Here is a 20924-nt window from a genome sequence, read left to right as displayed (position 1 = left end):
GCAAGTGGTACAGGGGCAACTACATAATCACAGGCAAAAGAAATTAAATCTAGACAGACCTTACAAAAATCCACTTCAAATACACCACAGTGGTGACGTAAATGTAAAATACACAAACATAACACCCCTAGGAGCTAAGCAGAGAGACATCCCTTGGGTTTGCCGATGATGGTTCAGATGCAGCCCGAAGACGGGATCTGTAGAGAGCGGTGAGCCGGACTTCATAAGAATCAAAGCAGGGTTGCTCTATGAGACATCATCACAGCAATGAAGAGAGAGGTATGCCACAGGCTGAGAGAAAGCACTTTTTAAAAAAAGGTAGAGGAGGGCTGGAGAGATGGCTTAGTGGTTAAGGGCTTGCCTGTGAAGCCTAAGGAGCCCGGTTTGAAGCTCGGTTTCCCAGGTCCCACGTTAGCCAGATGCACAAGGGGGCGCACGCGTCTGGAGTTCGTTTGCAGAGGCTGGAAGCCCTGGCGCGCCCATTCTCTCTCTCTCCCTCTATCTGTCTTTCTCTCTGTGTCTGTCGCTCTCAAATAAATAAATTAATTAATTTTAAAAAAAAGGTAGAGGAGGACTGTTATCCAAAATATACAAAGAAGTCTTAAAACTCAACAATAAGAAAACAAACAACCCAATTAAAAAGTGAGCCAGAAGTTTTAACAGGCAGCCTACCATACAGAGATGCAAACAAGCCTAGAAAACGATGTGTCACATCTCACGTCATGAGGGCACTGCAAATTACAGCAAGACACCACACACACCTCACTACAAGAGCCTGACTCCAGAACACTAAGATAAAGGCTCTGGAGAGCGTACGGAGCGTCAGACTCTCCTCAGGGCTGGTGGGATTCAAAGTGGTCATGTGCTTTGGAAGGCAGTTGGGCAGTTTCCTACAGAATTGGAACTTAACCCATCTTCTAACAGTCACATTGCACAAAATTTACCCAGGAAAGGTGAAGACTGATTAGATAGACAGATATGTCGTCTCACAGAGGTTTGGAGCTGCCTTGCTCATAATCCCCAAACCTCAGAAACAACCAAGAGGTCTTGTAGTGAGGAGTGGGTAAGTAAGCCACAGGTGCGCACTAACTATGGGATTTTATGTGGTAAAATATCATGGAAGACCTCGAAGAAGCTGAAATGCATATAGCTAGGGGGAGAAAGTCAACTCAACAAGGCTCCACAGCATACATATAATTCTAACTCTAGGACAGTCTGGGAAAACCAAAGCTATGGAGTCATTGAAGATCAGTGGTTGCCAAGGGCCAGGGGGAGGGAAGGAAAGTAAGTGGCACCCAGGAGATATTTAGGCCAATGAAGTGACTCTGTATGATGCTACGTGATAGAGACGCATCATTATTCATCCGTCCCAAGGCACAGCACCTCCCGCGAGCTCTCATGGTGTGACGGTTGCGAGCTGTAACAAACAAGCCACACACCCAGGGCTCTGACTACGGCTGGGGCTGGACTTTGGGGGCAAGGGAAGTAGATGGGGAATCTCTGCACAGTCCTCTACGTGTTGCTATGAAACTGAAGTTGTTCCCAAAATAAGGCATTTGTGAAGCCACAGGCCTATTGTAATAACTAATTATTATTACGTAGGCCTCATTTAAATTCACGATTGAGAGCCTGAGCTGCTGGAGCCTATCCCCATGACTTCATGGCTTAATCGACGCCATAAATAAATAAAAACCTAGATTATAGGGCTGGAGAAATGGATTAGTGGTTAAGCGTTTGCCTGTGAAGCCGAAGGACCCCAGTTCAAGGCTCAGTTCTCCAGGACCCGCATAAGCCAGATGCACAAGATGGCGCATGCATCTGGAGTTCATTGGCAGTGGCTAGAGACCATGGTGCGCTCATTCTCTATCTGCCTCTTTCTTTCTCTGTCTGTGGCTTTCAAATAAATAAAAATAAACAAAAATAAATTTTTTAAAACCCTAGATTACAAAAAGATAAGTTGATATAATTGATAAAAAAAAATCATTTTAGGAAGACATAGAACATATCATGTAAGAAAAGTCTCCAAGCCAGGCGTGGCGGCACACACCTTTAATCCCAGCACTTAAGAGGCAAAGGTAGGGGGAATCACTGTGAGTTCAAGGCCAGCCTGGGACTACAGAGTGAGTTTCAGGTCAGTCGGCGCTACAGTGAGACTGTACCTCAGGGGGTTAAAATATATATATATATATATATATATATATATATATATATATATATATATATACACACACGCATATATGTATGTGTATGTATATGTATATGTGTATATATATATATATATATATATATACACACAAATATGTATATATATATATATATATATATATATATATATATATATACACACACACACACACATATAAAAAGAAAAATTCTCCAGTGCTATTTCATTGTAGAGATGGGATTTGGGATTCTCCCTGGACTTGGCATCACAGACCAAGTGCTTGCTCGTCCCAAGTTCATTAACGGGGGCAAGGAGAAAAATGTTGCCCCTTTTCCACAGCATGAGGTTTGGGGGAACAAGATAGGTGCATCTCTGACGTCAACTATTACTACATCCATGGGCTTGGAGAATATAGATTAAGGCAGCATTTTTCTGACTATTGAAAAATAAACTTAGCTATAGTCATTTGGCCCTACTATAGTAAATAGCATTAAGTATATATAAGGCTTAATGAACATAAAAAACTTAAACGCTTGTTTTGGTTTTGATTTTGTTTTATTTTTGAGGTAGGGTCTCACTGTAGCCCAAGATGACCTGAAACTCACTCTGTAGTCCCAGACTGACCTCAAACTAACAGCAATCCTCCTACCTTTGCCTCCTGAGCGCTGAGATTAAAGGTGTGTATCACCATGCCTGGCCAACACATTTCTTTTGTTTAAATATATATATATATATAAGTTTCTGCAGAGATAAAAGTAAAACAAAAACCCAATGACCAATGTACCATGGCTTTGGGAACATGCCAGCCACATCTGGAGAACGCCACTAATGCTGTATTTCTTTTTCTTCACACAGCAAACGTCCGCAAGCACTGACTGCTAGACACTGCACAACCAGGCACTCATTTACTCCCCGGAACCTGCCAAAAGATGCTGCTGTTTAAGGTCACAATGACAACTGAGGCACAGAGGCTGGGAGGGACTGAAGCAAGCTGAGACCCAGGCTGTCCAGCTCCAAGAGACCAGCTGCGACCTTACCCCGCGAGTCAACAGCTTCAAGTGTTAATCCACTGCCTTCCACGAGCAAGCAATGTCCAGTGCCCTCTCCCGTCACTGCCTTCAAATAAGCCACTCGGCTCCTTTCCTTCTCAGCACGAGGCCCGGGTTACAGAGGCCAGGCTATCTCTCTGTCAATCTGCACACTGAGCTTACAGGGACTCTCCATGGCCTCCGCCCAGGAGAGACCACTAGTCCCCCTTCCGCTGGCGCAACGCCCAAATATTGCCAGGGACAGGCGATCGCCCTCAAGTCAAGAATGCCTGGGTTAGGCAAGGCACGACGCGGGATTACAGAGAAAAACCAGGAAGGCACACACGCAGTTCTATGGGTGTCGTGTCTCCAAGGAGTGCGAGACCAAAGGGCAAAAGGAGAACCATGGACGGAGAGGAGAAGCTGCCGAGACAAGAGCTGCTGACACGAGAAGAAAGGACAGGGGACAGAAGGAGGTGGACAGCAACACTGTTTATTCTCAGATTGGAAAGCAGGACAGCAGACACAGTGAGGGGACAGTGAGGGGCCGGGGCACAGTACTGAGGAGGCGTCGACAGTAGGACCGGTCAGGATGCCCCCGCTCGGGCCCCTCTTGGGGACCTTCCGAGGCAAGGGGCTACTTACTCTTGTTGTTACTGCTCTCACTGACAAAATCTTCGGAGCCATCTGTGTCGTCCTCATCATCTCCAGAAGAGATGGCATCTGCAGTCAAAAGAACATAGCCGTGGGTGTGCTTGCAAAACCTGGAGCCCAGCAGTCTGGGGCAGAGCCCTCCTCCAGCTCGGCCTAGAGGAGAGCGAGGGTGCCCTTCGACAGCTTAAAGCACCTCCCCGTCATGACGGTCCCTGGCGTACTTCTCAATGCTTTCTGCTTTGCCACTATGTAAACATGCTATACGCCTGGAACTGAACTTTAGGCTTCAAACAGTATTATGGTTCCCAACAAATTTAGTGATTCTGTGATTGCCAAAGGATCCCCCACCCCCACCCCTGAACATAACTTTGCAGCATTTGGGATTTTCTTCCAGAAGGGAATGAGTCTCTGGCAGAACACTAAGCTAATCACCAAAAAAGGACCTGCTGATGCCCTAAGCCCTGTAACTGCAAGGAAAAGTCAAAGGGGGGGAAAAAAAAGACCCTCAAATTTTCAAAAAGGAATTAGAAATCTGGAGTTTGGAAATTTCAATTCTATATTCTAAGAATATTGGACCTGTGGCCCATAGCTAAGGTCTCAGCCCACTGGAAGCTGATAGGAAGATTGTACAAACCCACCCTGGGCAACCAACTGAGACCTTGCCTCAAAAAAAAATAATAAATGAATGAAGCCGGGCATGGTGGCACACGCCTTTAATCCCAGCACTCAGTAGGCAGAGGCAGGAGGATCACTGAGTTCAAGGCCACCCTGAGACTACACAGTGAGTTCCAGGTCAGCTTGGACTACAGCAAGACCCTACCTCAAAAAGAAAAAAAAAAAGAATGAATGAACACTGACACTAGAAAATTACATGTGCCGGATAGCCAATAGTCTATTGGTAGATTCCACCATGATTTCACTTGGAGAAATCTATATGTATATATACACACATATATACACATACATACATATACGTATGAATATCTTAACCAGAAAACAACCACAGAGGAGAGAGAGCAGAGCATCCCGCTCGCAAACCAACTCACCTGTGACATTCACCATGTAGTACAAAGTTTCACTGTCTACCGTCCTAGCTGCAGTACAAGCATAGAGGCCGGAGTCTCTAGGCGTGGCGCCTTTAATCTGCAAGTACTCCCCAATAAGCACTGTCCTATTGTTGGGCCCCAAGTGTACCCCATCCTTAGTCCAACTGATCACGGCGGCATCTTTCAACAGGCAACGCAACTCTAGCGGCTCCCCTGGCGCGGCCACGTACACTTCTGGTTGGGAGATTTGGTATTTGGTTGGTGGCTCTGCAGAAAGGTGGGAGAGAAGACAGAGGCAGATGGGAAGGAAGGAGAGGAGAGAAGGTCCAACAAAGGTCAGTGGAGGCCCAGTTCTTTCTCAGGAGAAACTGTTCTTGTTTTGCAAATGGACCCGGGGGGCATCCATCTCTCCCCACGCCCCCGGAACCAGCCCTCACTCGGGCTGCACCGACAGCGAAGCACCCAGCAGAAGCTGTCCTGCCTCAGTTTCCACATACTGCACGTAGGGCTTTAAGGCCAACCAAAGCCCAGTGTGGAAGGCGATTCCACAAACAAAACTCTACGTGGATTGCCAATCTAAAGTGCCCACTTGCACTGTGACACTCGGCAAGTCACTGACTGCGGTACTCTTTATTTGTAAGAAGGTAGAGTTGAGTGAGTCTGTTCACTTGACCTGACTGCGTGGGTGTGTGTGTGTGTGTGTGTGTGTGTCACACACGCATGTACATCCTCTCACTCCTACCTATCTACTTATCATGTTACACTTGGCCCGTTGTTATGAAACTAAACTTCTTAAAATGTCTCAAACTCAAAGGAAACAGATGGGCCCATCGACACAGCTCTTGGCCGTCTGGGAAGCAGGAACTATTGGCCTGCTCATTTTCATGGTCTGATCAGTGCCGTGCTGGGGACAGACTTGGTTCTGTGCTGGGTGAGCTATGACATGCTATGTGGCCTCAGAACAACAGAATCCAGGAGGACTTAAACATCAAAATCAAAAAGAACAGAATGTGCCACCCCCTCCCCCACTGAAAGCTGAGGGGCCTCCTCTGTGCGTATGCTCTTGGGCATGAATGCTGCCCACTCTTGGCCCGTCACTCCACTCATGAGGCCAGATCTGCCCACCAACCTCACCACACGCTCAAGGGCATCCATCCCCTCAGCCTTCTCATCTTTATGGATAACATTTCCTCCCTCTCATCTCCATTCAACCCAACCCATCCTTTGCAATCTGGTCATCTGCCCTCGTGACAAGCCACCTGCATCACCCACAGGGAAGTGAAGTGGGCCTCTCCTCTTCCACTGTGCGCCTACCCCCCTCCCCGGTTCCTAAGTAGACACATGGCTTGTGAACGGGTCCTTTTTCCCTCCCTGTGGAGACCTTCAACTCCTAGACTGAGGGCTCAGTTCTTATAAGTTTTTGTGTCCCACCTCCACCTCCGCTTGGGCACACTTGGCAGAGACTGTGTCAGAGGAGGCATCATTGCAGTCCCCAGATGGGCAGGAGAAGATGGAACCCCAGAGGATCCAATTCTCACAACCTCTCCCAAAAGAGATGGGAGGAGGCCACTGGCATTTTCAGAGCACGGCCGCGCACTGGTCCGCAGTGGCCACAGGGTTCGTGAATCAGGCTTTCATCCCCAGAGAGAGAGCTGTGAATGGTACGTGGAGTCCCAGGCTGAGAGCTCAGCTTCCGTCCCAGTACTGGGATGATTCCGGATCTGGGCGGCAGCATCACGAGGCAATTGTTCTGCCTGGAGCCCACTCGCAAGAGCAAATGTCCCATGTGACTGAAGTCAAGGCAATTCGTGTTTCAGTCTCACTATTTAATAAACATCTGGCCCAAGAAATCCCACCACCACCACTAACGGCCAACCTGGGGGCCTCGGAGCTTTCCACTGGAGCCCCTCCCCAAAGGCACCAAGCCAAAAGGGGCCCAGATGTTGAACAAGGCATGAATGCAAAGAGATAACCCCACATCAGGAACAAAACAGGAATTCAACTGAGCCTGGACAAGCATGTCCCCAAAGCAAGGGCTAAAAATAAGGCCCCCACTGACAACCAGTCCGTTTTGCTCACCCGCCCACTGCTTATTGAACACGTACCATAAGTCAAGCTTTGTTCTGCTCAGGAAGCAACAGAAGGTCCTGCTCTGGTGGCGCTTACATTGCGGTGGGGCAGAGGGTAAACGTAAAAGTCACTGAGAACATAAGATGTATAAGGCTGAAGGTAGCCCAATCCCCACAGAGACGGTGGGCGATGGCTCCATGGGCAGCAGGAGCTGGCAAACCCTGACCTAAGGGCCAAGCCAGCCAGTGACTCACTTTTGTAAACAAAGCTTTCTTGGAGCAGTGCCATCCTCAATGCTTAGGTGTTGTCTGGGGCTGCGAGGGAGCCTGCAGCAACCCTTGCACCAGAGACCCCCGTGGCCTGCAAACCCCAAACATTTCTAATGCTGCCTTCACAGAGAGAGGTCAGAGGACGCCTCCCCAAAGAGCAGCCAAGTGCGCTGAGAAGCGAAGCACACAGCCCAGGTTGAAAGATGTTGGGGATTCAGTTGGAAGAGTCTCAGATTCTGTCTCCTAAGCCTGCTTCAGTTAAAAGGCAGCAGAATTGAGCGACTAATAGAATGTCTGGACTCTGGCTCCTGAACACCAGGGAAAAAAGAGAGAGAGAGGAGAGAGAAAAGGGGATTCCGCTAGGCCTCAAATCTCAGACCATCTGCCGCTCTATTCTCAGTATCCTAGAGCCACAGATGAAGACAACATCAGGAGAGATGGGGCCCTAATGGCAGCCTATGCAACCCCTTCTACAGCTAGTTAAAGCAAAGAGCCAGTGGGTTCCATGTCCTCGGGACTGAAGTCGCATTCACAGTGTTGAAATGAATTTACACTGGATTAGCCTCGACCATAAACCAGACACTATTATGACCACACTGCATGATCAACCAGCCATCAAGAATGAGTGAGAATATGCTTTCTCCTGAGCCAGACCCGGCTCTGTAGAACTGTTGAGTGGGGAGGCAGCCTGGCAGAGAGGCAAAGCTTCTGCGACTGGGACCCTGTTCGCCATCTGCTTCTGAAGCCATGTCCCTGGGCCACCCAGCAGGAAGTTCGCGGACTGTATTGTTAATGGACAAGAAAGGCATTTGCAACTACCGGGCAGCAATCTCTATTCTGACACAGACAGATCTAGGATTTCAGGTTTTAAAGATTTTTTCCACTGATTCAAAGATCTTCTTCCATGCATTACCAAGGAACCACAAGGACTTGCTAAACACCGGGTTGAATGAGCAACTGGACCAATGTGGTCAGCAATACACCATCACCTGTGGCTATACCAGGAGGGACATGAGACAAGCTCACAAGTGCAAGTCACATCTTGTTGAGGACCAGACACAAAAGGGTGCCACCTGGGTGAGAAAAAAAACATGCCACCTAAGCTTATTTCTCTACCCTGCATAAACCTCTCAGCCACAGGTTACCCAACTACTGAGATGTGGGAATCCCCAAATGCCCAATTATTATGTGTGAGACTTCAACAAATGTGAACTTGACTTTCCAGCTAAAACCCCACTGAGCAGATGACAGACATTATCACATTTATTCTCCAAAGCTAAAGATGTTCACTGTGACTTTGAATACTACCTTGTTCACAGGATAAGCCAAATAACAACTGGGTTTTGTTGTGTTGTGATTTGTTTTATGAGCTTGGGTTTCACTATAGCCCAGGTTGACCTGGAATTCACTATGTAGTCTCAGGGTGGCCTTGAACTCACGGCAATCCTCCTACCTCTACCTCCCAAGTGCTGGGATTAAAGGCATGCACCACCTCACCCAGTTTACAGCTGGGTTTTATCTTAAGACTTCACTGATGGGTTCTCAATGCATAGTGAAGATGGCTTGATATACTAAAAATGAATCTTATTTCCATAAAAACCTGGTGAAAACTGCCAATGAGATTACTTACTTCTAGGATAGGAAAGTACCTTCTCCATATACATCCATAAGCTAAAGCTGTCTTGGGCTGGAGAGATGGCTTACCAGTTAAGGCACTTGCCTGTGAAGCCCAAGGACCCAGGTTCAATTTCCCAGTACCCACGGAAGCCAGATGCACAAGAGAGCACATATGTCTGAAGTTCCTTTACAATGGCTGGAGGCCCTTGCACACCATTCTCTCTCTCTCTCTCTCTCTGCCCTCTTCCCCTGCCCCTCAAATAAACAAATTTAAAGAAAAAGTAAGGTTCACCATTCATAAAAATCAAGTCATCACTAAAAAGCCTCCAGCCACTGGTGACTGTGAGAAGTGGGAGCAAAACAGAAAACACCTCTTCTCTTTCTCCCCAAGTGGTCACTTCACAAAGGCCCCACATGGGGGTCAGCAAGTATCTGTATTAAGCCATGCAGCCTCCCCTCCAGGGTGTCCTAGGAAAGGCAGCACAAGCTAGGGAGGAGGGATCATGGCTAAGTACAAGCAAAAGAAAGAGAGGACCCTTTCAAAGGCAGTGCAAAGTGAGAAAAAAGGATGCTCAGAGAGGGGCAGGACCATAAAGACGAGTGACAGAAAGGCATACAATCCCCTCCCAGGCCACCCAGTGTCCCCACAGACCCAGCTAACAGGTCCTTCCTTGTAGGTGGAGCACCCAAGAGACACTTTGGACCAGGGAGACAAGAACCTGGAACCCAAACAGCTCTCTCAGAAACCTCGGCCCCTGCCCAGCCCTGGAGGCCCCTTGCTGACTTTAGGGCTTAGACCTCTTTTTGTGTCAGCCTCCTCAGGGGACTTCGGAGCCAGCTCCCTGCAGGCATGGCTGACTCCCAGAGTCCCGTGATGTAAGCCTACGTTGTAATCACCTCAACCTGTCCTGAGAGAGGGGCCAAGACCAGCTATTAATCCCCTATACTCTCTTACTCTCACTGGATGAACATCTGCAACAAAGGCCACTCCTTCCCTAACTCCACTGAGCTGCTTGGGGAAACACAATTGACCCAAGTCAAGAAAGGAGTCCCCTGGAAAATCAAAGGAGCGCCTTTTCTAGCAACACAATGGTTCCCGGATTTAACCCTTCCCATGCTGTGCCCACGGTTCCCTTATTCAGGAAGCACTGGGCCCTCAGACCCTCTGTCTGCCACAGCACAATGGGAAGATGTTCCCAAAGCCCTTTTGCTCCATACCAAGTGTTCTTCCAGAGGGTTCCGCAGGCAGAAAGATACTTTTTACAGTATAACCTGAAGTTCAGAAAGAAGCAAGCAAGCAGGGACACACACGCACTAATGCTGGGAATTCTTTGCCACTGTTACCTAAAGCTGCAGGACAAACAAGGTGACAAGTTTACTTTCTGGGAGGACTCCACTCATTGTTCCTACAACTACATGGTGACGGGCCAGAGGCGCTATGCACATAAGCGGCCTCGTGTGTGCTTCTCCCAAAAGGCCCAACCCCAGAGATGTGACATTCAGGAAATAAAAGAGCGCGGTCCTTCCACAGCTACCGGAAGTCAACAAGCAGCAAATACCGGGCAGGCATGGTGGTCCTTGGTGGCCTGTAATCCCAGCACTTAAAAGGCTGAAGAAGGTACATCACAAGTTCAAGGCCTGCCTGGGTTACAGAGTGAATTCAAGATCAGTCTGGGCTGGGTAGTGAGACTCTCTAAAAAGGGAGGGAGGGAAGGAAGGGAGGAAGGAAGGATAGGAGGGAGGAAAGTCAGGAAGAAGGAAGGGAGAGGGAGGGAGGGAGAAAGAGAGGGGAAGGGAAGGGAAGGGAAGGGAAGGGAAGGGAAGGGAAGGGAAGGGAAGGGAAGGGAAGGGAAGGGAAGGGAAGGGAAGGGAAGGGAAGGGAAGGGAAGGGAAGGGAAGGGAAGGGAAGGGAAGGGAAGGGAAGGGAAGGGAAGGGAAGGGAAGGGAAGGGAAGGGAAGGGAAGGGAAGGGAAGGGAAGGGAAGGGAAGGGAAGGGAAGGGAAGGGAAGGGAAGGAAAGGAAAGGAAAGGAAAGGAAGAGGAAAAAGAAGGAGGGGGGGAGTGATTCAGGCGTGGTGGTACACACCATGAATCCCAGCACTCAGGAGGCAGAGGGTAGGAAGATTCTGTGAGTTTGAGGCCAGCCTGAGACTACATAGTAAATTCCAGGCCAGCCTGGGCTACAGTGAGACCCTACCTCGAAAAAGGAAAACAACAAAAAAGGAAGAAAGAGAGAGAGAGAGAGAGAGAGAGAGAGAGAGAGAGAACACCCACAGTCATATGCACACGTGACACTCAGTCCTTCCTTCTCAAGAAACCACACACCACTATTCCTTGGAAGTCAACAGGGATTTGAAGTGGGGGGGGGTAACTTCTGGGACAGGACAGAAGGAAACTGAGGCAGAGCCTGCCAGACTCTCCAATCCCTCCGAAGACCCAGGCACAGGTCATGCTGGATGGGAGGCCATCCCATGGAGGTCACAGTGACAATCTGCTATTGTTTACCTGTCAATAAGTGAGCAGAGGGGCCCGGGCCTTGCTGTAGGTGAATTCCCTCGGGAGGGATCCTACAGGAGAGGGGCTGTGGCTCGACGTCTGGGGTCCCCAGGCAGACTTCTTCCCCAGGACCTTGGGGAAGGCTGTCCGGCCCAGGCTCCGAAACTGCTCAGTCTGGAAATGGGAAGCTTCTTCAGGTAACACGTTCTGCTGCCAAGCCGGCGATAGCAGCACTTCAGACTGTCACTTTTTATAATGTTTGCCTATAAACTTTTCCCGTGTGGTTTCTGAAAAGGCGCCGGAGCGCAAACAGAGAACAGATGGGAGCCCGCGTCTTGCCCAGGCCCATCGTCTCCTGGAGAACACGGCAGGCACTCCGCCACTGCGGGAAGGCTCCTGCCAACTGCATTTGGGGCAACTAACTTCACTGCATTTCACATGTCAAGTGGCTTGTGGGGAGCCCCCAGGATGGCGCCTGTTCAAATGTCTAAAGGATCCCAATTTCAAGGACACAGTAGGGTGGCCCCAAATACCCTCATGGAGGGTTCTGCCAAATTTGGGGTATCCAATTCCTAACCACATTCCTCTGGAAAGAGAAAAAATAAAGGAGAGAGAAATCTCTGTAATGATTTCTCCCAAAGAGGAAGAGGGGGGGAAGGGAGAAGGAGGAGAAACAGTGAGGAGAAGAAAGGACAGGAAGGGTGGAGAACAAACAGGGAGAAGAGGGGATAGGGAAGGGAAGGGAAGGGAAGGGAAGGGAAGGGAAGGGAAGGGAAGGGAAGGGAAGGGAAGGGAAGGGAAGGGAAGGGAAGGGAAGGGAAGGGAAGGGAAGGGAAGGGAAGGGAAGGGAAGGGAAGGGAAGGGAAGGGAAGGCAAGGGAAGGCAAGGGAAGGCAAGGGAAGGCAAGGGAAGGGAAGGGAAGGGAAGGGAAGGGAAGGGAAGGGAAGGGAAGGGAAGGGAAGGGAAGGGAAGGGAAGGCTGGATGGAGAGAAGGAAGAGGAGGAGACAGTGAAGGAATGCATGGAGAACAAAGAGGAGAAAGAGCAGAGAGGACAGAGATGAAGAGGCCAGAGAGGGAGGAGAGGCAGGCCCAGGAGGCAGGCATGTAAGGTCAGGGGCATGTGCCACAGGGCTAACCCATCCCCACTCTTGGCATAGCTCAGGCCCCATGAGACTGCCACCAGGAGGGCCGGGACAAGGACAATAAGAGGGCCTCAGGTTCCTGGTGTCCTCCCAGACAGCCTGCCATCTAGTACAAGACAAATAAACACCGCAGCCACAGGACGGCCAAAAGTCTTCACAAAGAAACAAGGGTCAATGCAAAAGTCCCAGCAGAGTCACTGCGCAGAAGGGCGCATTAGCCGCGGTGGCGTCTCCTGTTACTAGCCCGTGCCACCCTCCAGGACGTTAAGCCCACCCCACGGATCTTGCCCTGGTTGATAACCTACCCAAGAACCGAATACACACGCAACAGTGCTGAAATGCTTTGTTTTAATTTTCCAGCTGGCATTAGAAAGAGTCCAGACAGATACACAGACAAGCAGCAGCCCAGCCTTTGGAGACCTATGACATTTCACAAGATGTTCAGCCCAGCCTAGCCTGTTAGAAATCTATGACATTTAGTAGGGCAGGGGCTTTGGAAGAGCACAGCTCCCTCTTTTCTTCTGAAACAGTATCCCATGTCGTCCAAACTGGCCTCAAACTGGGTCGATAAAGCCAAGGATGACTTTAGACTTCTAATCCCACTGTACCTCCCGAGTGTGGGGATGACAAATGTGCGCCATCACGCCCTTTTAATGGATTATGAGGACTGAAGCCAGGGCTTTGGGCATCGTAGACAAGCACTCTATCACGCGAGCCGCATCCCCAGCCTCGACTTTCGATTTCTGTCTGCCACGGTCATGGGGGTGCTATCACCCGAACTCGGCACACACACAATGACGCTGCGAGGCCCCCTGACGAAGTCCCAAACCTCTGATGATCTTCTCCAGGGGCTGGATGCTCTCAAACCCAAGGATGGCATCCCGAGTTAGCTGGCTGTCACACAGCTCCCACACCTCCAAAGCTTACCCTTTACAAGAGCTGACTTGCAGGCAATCGTGAGTCCTGCCATCAAGCCAAGGCCTTATAAGGCATAGGTGAGACTCTTAAAGGGGGAAGGGAACACCGCATAGGACAAAGATGGAAGTTCTCCACCTCAAGATATACTGCCACATAAAAACCAGGGGAGGGAGGGGAGATGGGAGGCAGGGGATAAGTCAACCCGCTGGAAAGGGGTAAGTGAGAAGGCCGCCAGGCGCTCTCCTTGCAACCAACTGCTAGGACATCATGTAGTCACGCATCCAGACTGCAAGCACCCGGTGTCGGCGTCCTGGGGGGAGGGGGACATCACCCCCACTAATAGCTACCTCGGAGGCAACAGCCTGACAGCCCCAGAAACGCTAGGCTGGCTCAGGCCGCCAGATCAGATGACTAGAGGTAAATATTTCCAATATGGTAACCATTACATAGTATGTACATAGGCATGCCCCTCATAATTTAGACATGTCTTTGAAAAACAGGATGAATGTTTGAAAGGAATTATGCAGGGGCCCAAGAGGAAATAAAAATGTAGAAAGACCTAAGAATGCACTTGCTGGGAAGTGAGTCTATAAGCCTCAGATGGGTACTTCTTGTCTTTGTACTGTCTCTCCCTTCAGGTCCTGACAAGTAAGGAGACCGTTTTCCCTCCTGGTCTTAAGACGTGCCCTCAACTGGGATATTCACAAGAGTGAAATCCCTACTGGGCCACCAAGACATAGGTATCAAACCAGTATTGTCTGCATAAAACCCCCAGATTACCAGGCTGCTTTGCTTGAGCAAGAACTGTAAAATGGGGCCTTTTGTTCAGAGAGTATGTCCCAGAGAACTTGGTCATTCAACTCCATAGCGCCCAGGAAGTAGAAACTGGCGCTACAAGTTATGTCAAAGTGCCGGGTGCTCGGAGCTCATTGGTACAAAGAGGAGTCTGTGTCCACGCTGCCTGGCCAGCCAGGCGTGGGCCCTCTGCCTCTTGAAGACACCCTTGCAGGCACAGCCACCACTTCCTAAGGTGTGCGGGGCTCCTGAGGACATGGTGTTCTGCAAATCTTGCCACCTGAGGCCGGCCCCACAAACCATCCTGTGGGACCTCAGCAGTGGGGCCACCTCTGTGCACCCCACGTCACTATAGCAGGAAGGGCATGTAGGGGCTCTAAGGAGCTGCAGGAGTGAATGGGATGGGTCCAACCTATAGTGAGTTACACAATCTTCATGTTTCCTGAGGTGTTGCCCTGGAAAATAAACCCAGGCCAATGCCTCAGGTCGCAGACCCTCCCTCATTCTCTTTGACATAGTGGTTTGTAATCCAAAGGGGACTGGTTCACTGATCCAACATGCCCTGTGCCTCACGGGCTCCTTCCTTCAGCCTTCAAAGCCCAGCCCAAGTTATCTCCTCTATGAGGCTTCCTCTCACTCCTATTAAGACAGATGCGTGGCTCACATCCCCAAGACATCACAGCCTTTGTTTAGACACACAGTGTATGCAAGGGGCAAGCTGTCTGTGTCCTGAACCCATGTCATCCTCCCAACAGCCCCATGGGATGGGGGGACTTCCGTAGGCGGGGATCAATGTGGTGATTCTCAGAATTTATCATACTTAAGGCCCCACAGGCTCTCCGGGAGAAGGGTCATGCTGTCCAGGTACTCAATGTCATGGGAATGGAACTTGCCTTGGCCAAGAGTGAACTGGGTCAGCTTGGAAAGCCCCTCTGACTCACTAGGACACAAGCAAGGTCAGCCTAGGATCAATGCAGCAAAAGGACCCCAGGTTTCCTGGAAACACCTCTGTACCCTCAAAAGCAGCAAACAGAAAACACTATGCCCACGGGGAGGTGGGGGCAGCAGGGTAGCCTGCCTGCAGCTTCTCACCAGCCAGGGCCCACACAACCACACACCCCCCCCCCCCCCGGCTCCAGTTTCTGGGTCACAACCTGGTTCAAACAGGTCAGTAGGAGCTGGCTTTTCCTGGCCCCGTGAGCTCCTCCATCTGCGTTCGTCTACTTTAAAGCACAGTTTCCTTTCTTTCTTTATTCCTTTTGTTGTTGTTGTTGGTAATTTTATTTATTTATTTGAGCGAGAGCATGAAGGAAGGTGCCAGGACCTCTAGCCACTGCAAACGAACTCCAGATACATACATGCGCCACCTTGTGCATCTGGCTTACATAGGCACTGGAGAATAGAGCCTGGGTCCTTAGGCTTTGCAAGCAAGTGCCTTAACCACAAAGCCATCTCTCCAGCCTGGAGTTTTCTTGCAAATGAACAAATCTGCCGCACTGTATAGACACTACTTCTCTAAGCAGGGATTCCTGCCACGTTTCCAAGTGGAACTAAACATCTGAAGACCTCCAGCTTGCTTGTGTCCAGCCCATGTCCAGCACCTGCTTCATGAAGTCAGGGACGGAAGAAGCCTGTGGCTCATTAAAATCACACCTACTCTTCATCCATACAGCCAATCTAAGGGGCTGCTATTTATATGTGGGAACCCACAGCAGACTCAATCGTGGAATAAAATAGCGTAACCCCACAGCCTGCTGGGACTGAGCCTCCAACTTCAAACCATAAGCAAAGGCCCAAGAATTGTAGTCTCTTGACGCAGCCACGGCTCGAGGGCCTGCCTTACAGTGACTGGGGTGGTCAGCCCGTGTTCCACAGAGCATGCCCCCAGGCTGGCAGCCAGACTGCATTCCAGAAGCAACTTTGCAGGGACAGTCATCTCTCCCTTCTTGGAGTTACCTGTGGCTCCTAGAAGCTCCCTCTGGGACAGGCTTGCCTCCCTGACACTGAGCTAAATACTCAATAAATGGCACCAAGTCAGGTGGAGGTATTTACCCTATCTCAGCCCCTTAAAGGGCAGATCGATGGCAGAAGCCTATGTGACATTCTCCTGCTAGCACAGAGCAGGCCCTGCCTGGCTCAGTGAGCACTTTGTGAACAAAGGAATACTCTTAAAGCAGCCCAGCTATAAAAGGCACAGTTAAGAGTCTGCCCAAGAGGGCAGGGTTCCCCCCCCGCCCCCCGCTTCTTCAACTCTAGACCTTGTCGGGGGGTATTGTTCAAGTTTATTTAAAGGGTTTGGCCCCTGTTCTCTCAGCAGGACCCCAGCTCCAACACCCACTCAGAGGCTGCAGATGTGTCCATGGACTGGTCCGCTCAGCGGCATCCCAGCCACTTGCAAATGAAGGGCCAGCAGCTGCAGACTGGGCACCAGAAGGCTCTGCTCCTTCGAACGGGTCTGATAGGCTCAGCTAGCCCAGGACAAGCCAGCGGGAGGCTGGGGTTGGAAACTCAACCTAAGGATAGTCAGCGAGTGGCAAGATGAGAATGAACGCAAAAAGGGGTCTCCTGAAGGCTTTCTGGAGAGGGCAGGAGCATCCTGGGGGTGTAATAAATACCATGCCTGCTGGTGCTCTGAGCCATGGGACCAAGAAAGGCAGGTGACAGCCGCAAGGATCACGCCTCTGTGGTGTTTTGCTAAGGAAAGCAAAGCCTTTTGGGGGTGCTGTCCCAGAGGACTACAACCCACCTTTGCTTTGCTCCACAAGTTCTAAATGAAGATAGCACCACCATGGTTGTTGACCTTCCACCCCTACCCTACGCCACATATTTACATAGAGATGGAAGCTTCTAGAAAATAAATCTGAGAGTAAGTAGCTACCTCTCCCCACTGGGTCTGGGAAGGGCTGGAAAAGGCCTCAAACACTGGCAAGGTGTCCCAGGGCACCCAGTGTGGAAGAAGTGTACTCTTGATTCTGTCCAAGCATGATGGGACTTCTCTGGCCTTCCAGCCTGGTCCTCAGACTGCCTCCGTGATGACCTGGTAAGAAAGTCTACCAATGAGAAGGTTGAAGTGGTAGGAGAGGGTGAAATGACCAGCCTCGCCAGCTACCCATTCAAGGGTGGGTACCTTTCTACAAAAAAAGGTGGCGCAGAAACTGAGAGCCATGGTACATGTCACTAATCCCAGCCCTCGGGTGGGGCAAGACAAGGGGATCAAAAGTTCAAGATTATCCTCAGCTACACAGCAAGACAGAGGCCAGCCTGGGCTAGAGTGAGATGCTGCCGGGAGGGAGGGAAGGAGAGAGGGAAGACAGGGAAGAAGGGAGGGAGGAAGAGAGGAAAGAAGGGAGGGAAAGAGGGAGGGAGGAAGAGAGGGAAGGAGGGAGAGAGGGAGGAAGGGAGAGAGGGAGGGAAGGAAGGAAGGGGGATAAAACTCAACTACTGCCAGGGCTGGGGGAGATGCTCAGTGGTAAAGAGCTTGATGTACAAGCACAAGGCCCTCAGCGTGGATCTCCAGCACCATGTAAAATGGAGCGTGGTGGCACGCACCTGTAGTCCCAGCACTGAGGAAGTAGAGATGAGATCCCTGAGTGTACCCGGATAGCTACACCATGGCAGAATCACTGAGTTCCAAAACTAAGGTGGGCTGGGGAGATGACCCAGCAGTTGAAGGAACCTGCTTGCAAAGCCTGCTGGCCCAGGCTGGATTCCCCAACCACTGGCTTCACAGTACCCACACAAAGCCAGGTGCACAAAGTGGTACAGGCAACAAGAATCTGTCTGCAGCAGCAAGAGGCTCTGGCCATGCATACTCTGCCTTATCTGCATATGTATGTATCTATCTACCTACCTACCTATCCAACTATCTATCATCTTTGCACCTATTTATCTACCTATCTCTGCTTGCAAATAAATATTTTTTTAAAAATCTAAGGTGAAAAGTGTTAGAGGTGAACCCAGTGTTGACCTCTGGCCTACACACACACACGCACGCACGCACGCACGCACGCACGCACGCATCCACACATATACCAACAAACACATTCACACACACAGCAATAAAAAGAAAGCAGCCGCAGCAGCGGCCACTGCTGGGTGCCACCACTGCAGTTCCCCCAAGACCTGGAAGGCACGTTTTCCCGCAAGCTCTGAAAGCAGCCAGGGCAGCCGGGGTGGCACAGTAATCAGGGGAGGCTGCCATGGTCCCTTCTGGTTAACTATGAGCCTCATTCATTCGTTTCTCCATGCCTGTGGGCCCTGTGGATCTCCATTCACTGTGCAAGTGACCGCTGTTTGCTAACTAGCCCCACCCACTTCCACACCTGGCTGGGACCAATCAGAATTCATCTTCACACACACACACACACACACACACACACACACACACACACACACACAATTGAACTTTTCTTGCTTAAAAAATGGCCTCTTCTACCTCTAGGGACATACTTCCTGGCCACAGCTGGAAGAGGAGTGGGTGTCTTGGCTTCTGTCCTTTCATTCTTTGAATTTTTTCTTCTTCTTTTTTTTTTTTTGGTAGGGGCAGTGTTAAGAACGTGGAGCTCCTGTTCTTTATTTCAATCTATGTGAGAAAATGAAATTGGAAGGGCCTAGGTGCCTACCATATCCGTAGCTGCAGGTTGAAGGAGTGCCAGGTAGAGGGGTCTGTGCCAATGGGCTTGGATTTCCCACCCACCTACAAAGCAGGAATGCCAGGAAGAAAAGATGGAGATGCTATAAAGACAGCAACCAAGGAAAAGCTAGTAATGGATGGTAGGATCCAGGGCAAACCACCAGAGATGTGGGAACAGGAAAGATCCCAGCATGGCTGAAGAGTGAATGGGACCAGCAGGCCAGTCCTTCTTGCCCTGAACTCCTGCATGTGATTCAGCCTGGGTCACAACCAGGACCCAACACAGCCTCCCACATGTCTCCAGGGAAGCAGAGGGGAAACATTTCTCACTGATAACCTGCACAGCGCAAGGTGATTCTAGAAGAATCCTAGAGTGGAAGGGACTGGAATATTTCTATTGCCTTGGACTCTTCGGATGACTTCAGGGAATAGGCACAGATACATGAGAGAAGCAGCTAGCTGCGTCCTTGTAAGCTTAATTGTCAAGGTGGGGATAGAGAAGAAGGAGAAGGCTACCATCGTTCTGACAAAGACCCTCCTACTAGGGGAGGAGTCAGCTGTGTGAGCTCTGTTATATCAGTCAATTCATACAAAGGCTGGTGCAGGGAGCTGCTAAGAATCCCTTCATCACAAAGGTCTCAGTCACTTCCCATGAACTGGGCTAGCTGGGGTCTGCAGGGAACATGCCCAAACAGCCAGTCCAGCATCCAGCAGGCATGTGACAGGAGGTGACTGCCACTCTCCCCCCACCCTCACCACCGTTCTGAGGAAATGAACTGAAGAGGCGTGACCTCAGGACTGCGCAAGTGACTCCTCAGCTGTCACCTCTTCTTTCCACACAGACTGGAAGCCCAGCACCTGGGAGCCACAGCAGGCTGATGGAGGAAGACATTACGGGCTAGGATGTGATCACCATGCACTAGGGGTCTCCCTCCCCGGCTTGGACACCTCAGCCAACCCCCTAACAAACTTCTAATCACCCCTTACCAGGCTTTTGGGGACTTCAAAACAGAAAATTCTTTTAACAAAACACACTGCGGGGCTCAGCAGTTAAAACACCTGCCTGAGAAGCTTAAGGAACCAGGTTTGATTCCCCAGGACCCACATAAGCCAAATGCACAAGGTGGCACATGCCTCTGGAGTTCATTTACATTGGCTAGAAGCCTTGGAGTGCCTATTTTTCTCTCTCTTTCCCTCATTCTCTCCCATTTTCACATAAACAAATAAAATATGTTTAAAACATTGTGCCTCATGACATATGCCCTCACTATTCACTGTGAAGCTGCAATTGACTATTTTCAACAAGTAAAAAAAAAAAAAAAGTCAACCCTGAGCCACTTGGACAACAAGCAGCGAGAGGATCACATTTCTAAAATCCATGGGACTTGCAAAAGACCAAGATAACAAAAATGGGTTGGACATACAAAAGCCTACAGCCCGTGTTCTATTTAAGTGACTGTAAGTGCCTCATATCAGAAGATGCATCACTACAGATTATCAAGCAAACACCTTATCAGCCCTAGAAATACTAGGGTTAAATTCACTTTGAAAAGGAGGTGGGGTGGGGTGGGATGGGTACAGAAACCAGCATTTATGAGCACCAGCATTTCCTGAGCCAGGAAATGAGGAGGAGTTGTACCCCATTCACATTTAATCTGTACAGTCACTCTACAGATATCAGCCTGGAGATGCAGAGAGGTCATCTACCTTATCCGAGGTCAAAGCCCCAAGAGATAATGGAGACATCCAAACCCAGCTCCCAAGGCCAAGTTCCCTCAGTGGGTCTCCGGAAAGCATATTATATACTATTAAAAACAACTTTAGTCATTTCAACTAAAGACTCACTGAGGGCTGGAGTCATGGCTCAGCGGTCAAACGCCCTTGTTTGCAATGCCTGCCAACCAAGGTTCAATACCCCGATGCCCACATAAAGCCAGATACACAATGTGTACATACATCTGGGGTACATTTACAGTGGCAAGAGGTTCTTGGAATGACCTTCCTTCCTTCCTTTCTTTCTCTCTCTATCTCTCTCTCTCTCTCTCTCTCAAATAAATTAAAAAAAAATTTAATTACTCATTGTTCTGAACAT

At 49.9% G+C, this 20924-nt stretch overlaps 1 protein-coding gene across 11 annotated transcripts in view; it reads right to left on the bottom strand.

Annotated features, from left to right (window-relative positions):
• The window catches only part of Fgfr2 (fibroblast growth factor receptor 2), a 125091-nt gene that overhangs the window by 92668 nt on the left and 11499 nt on the right, over positions 1 to 20924 (bottom strand). For 6 of the 11 annotated variants that reach the window (XM_045145108.1, XM_045145066.1, XM_004659282.2 and 3 more), the window contains exons 3-4: positions 4893 to 5159; positions 3838 to 3915 (exon numbers count right to left, since the gene is read on the bottom strand). The exons of 3 other annotated variants lie outside the window; for them this stretch is intronic. In XM_045145108.1, coding sequence (XP_045001043.1) covers positions 3838 to 3915; positions 4893 to 5159 — 345 coding nt within the window. The remainder of the gene's footprint in view (positions 1 to 3837; positions 3916 to 4892; positions 5160 to 20924) is intronic. 2 more of the 11 variants (XM_045145111.1, XM_045145117.1) reach the window with 1 other exon arrangement.

Source organism: Jaculus jaculus, chromosome 1, assembly GCF_020740685.1.
Source record: "Jaculus jaculus isolate mJacJac1 chromosome 1, mJacJac1.mat.Y.cur, whole genome shotgun sequence".
Classification (NCBI taxonomy): Eukaryota; Metazoa; Chordata; class Mammalia; order Rodentia; family Dipodidae; genus Jaculus; species Jaculus jaculus.
This window is presented reverse-complemented; position numbering and strand designations above follow the sequence as displayed.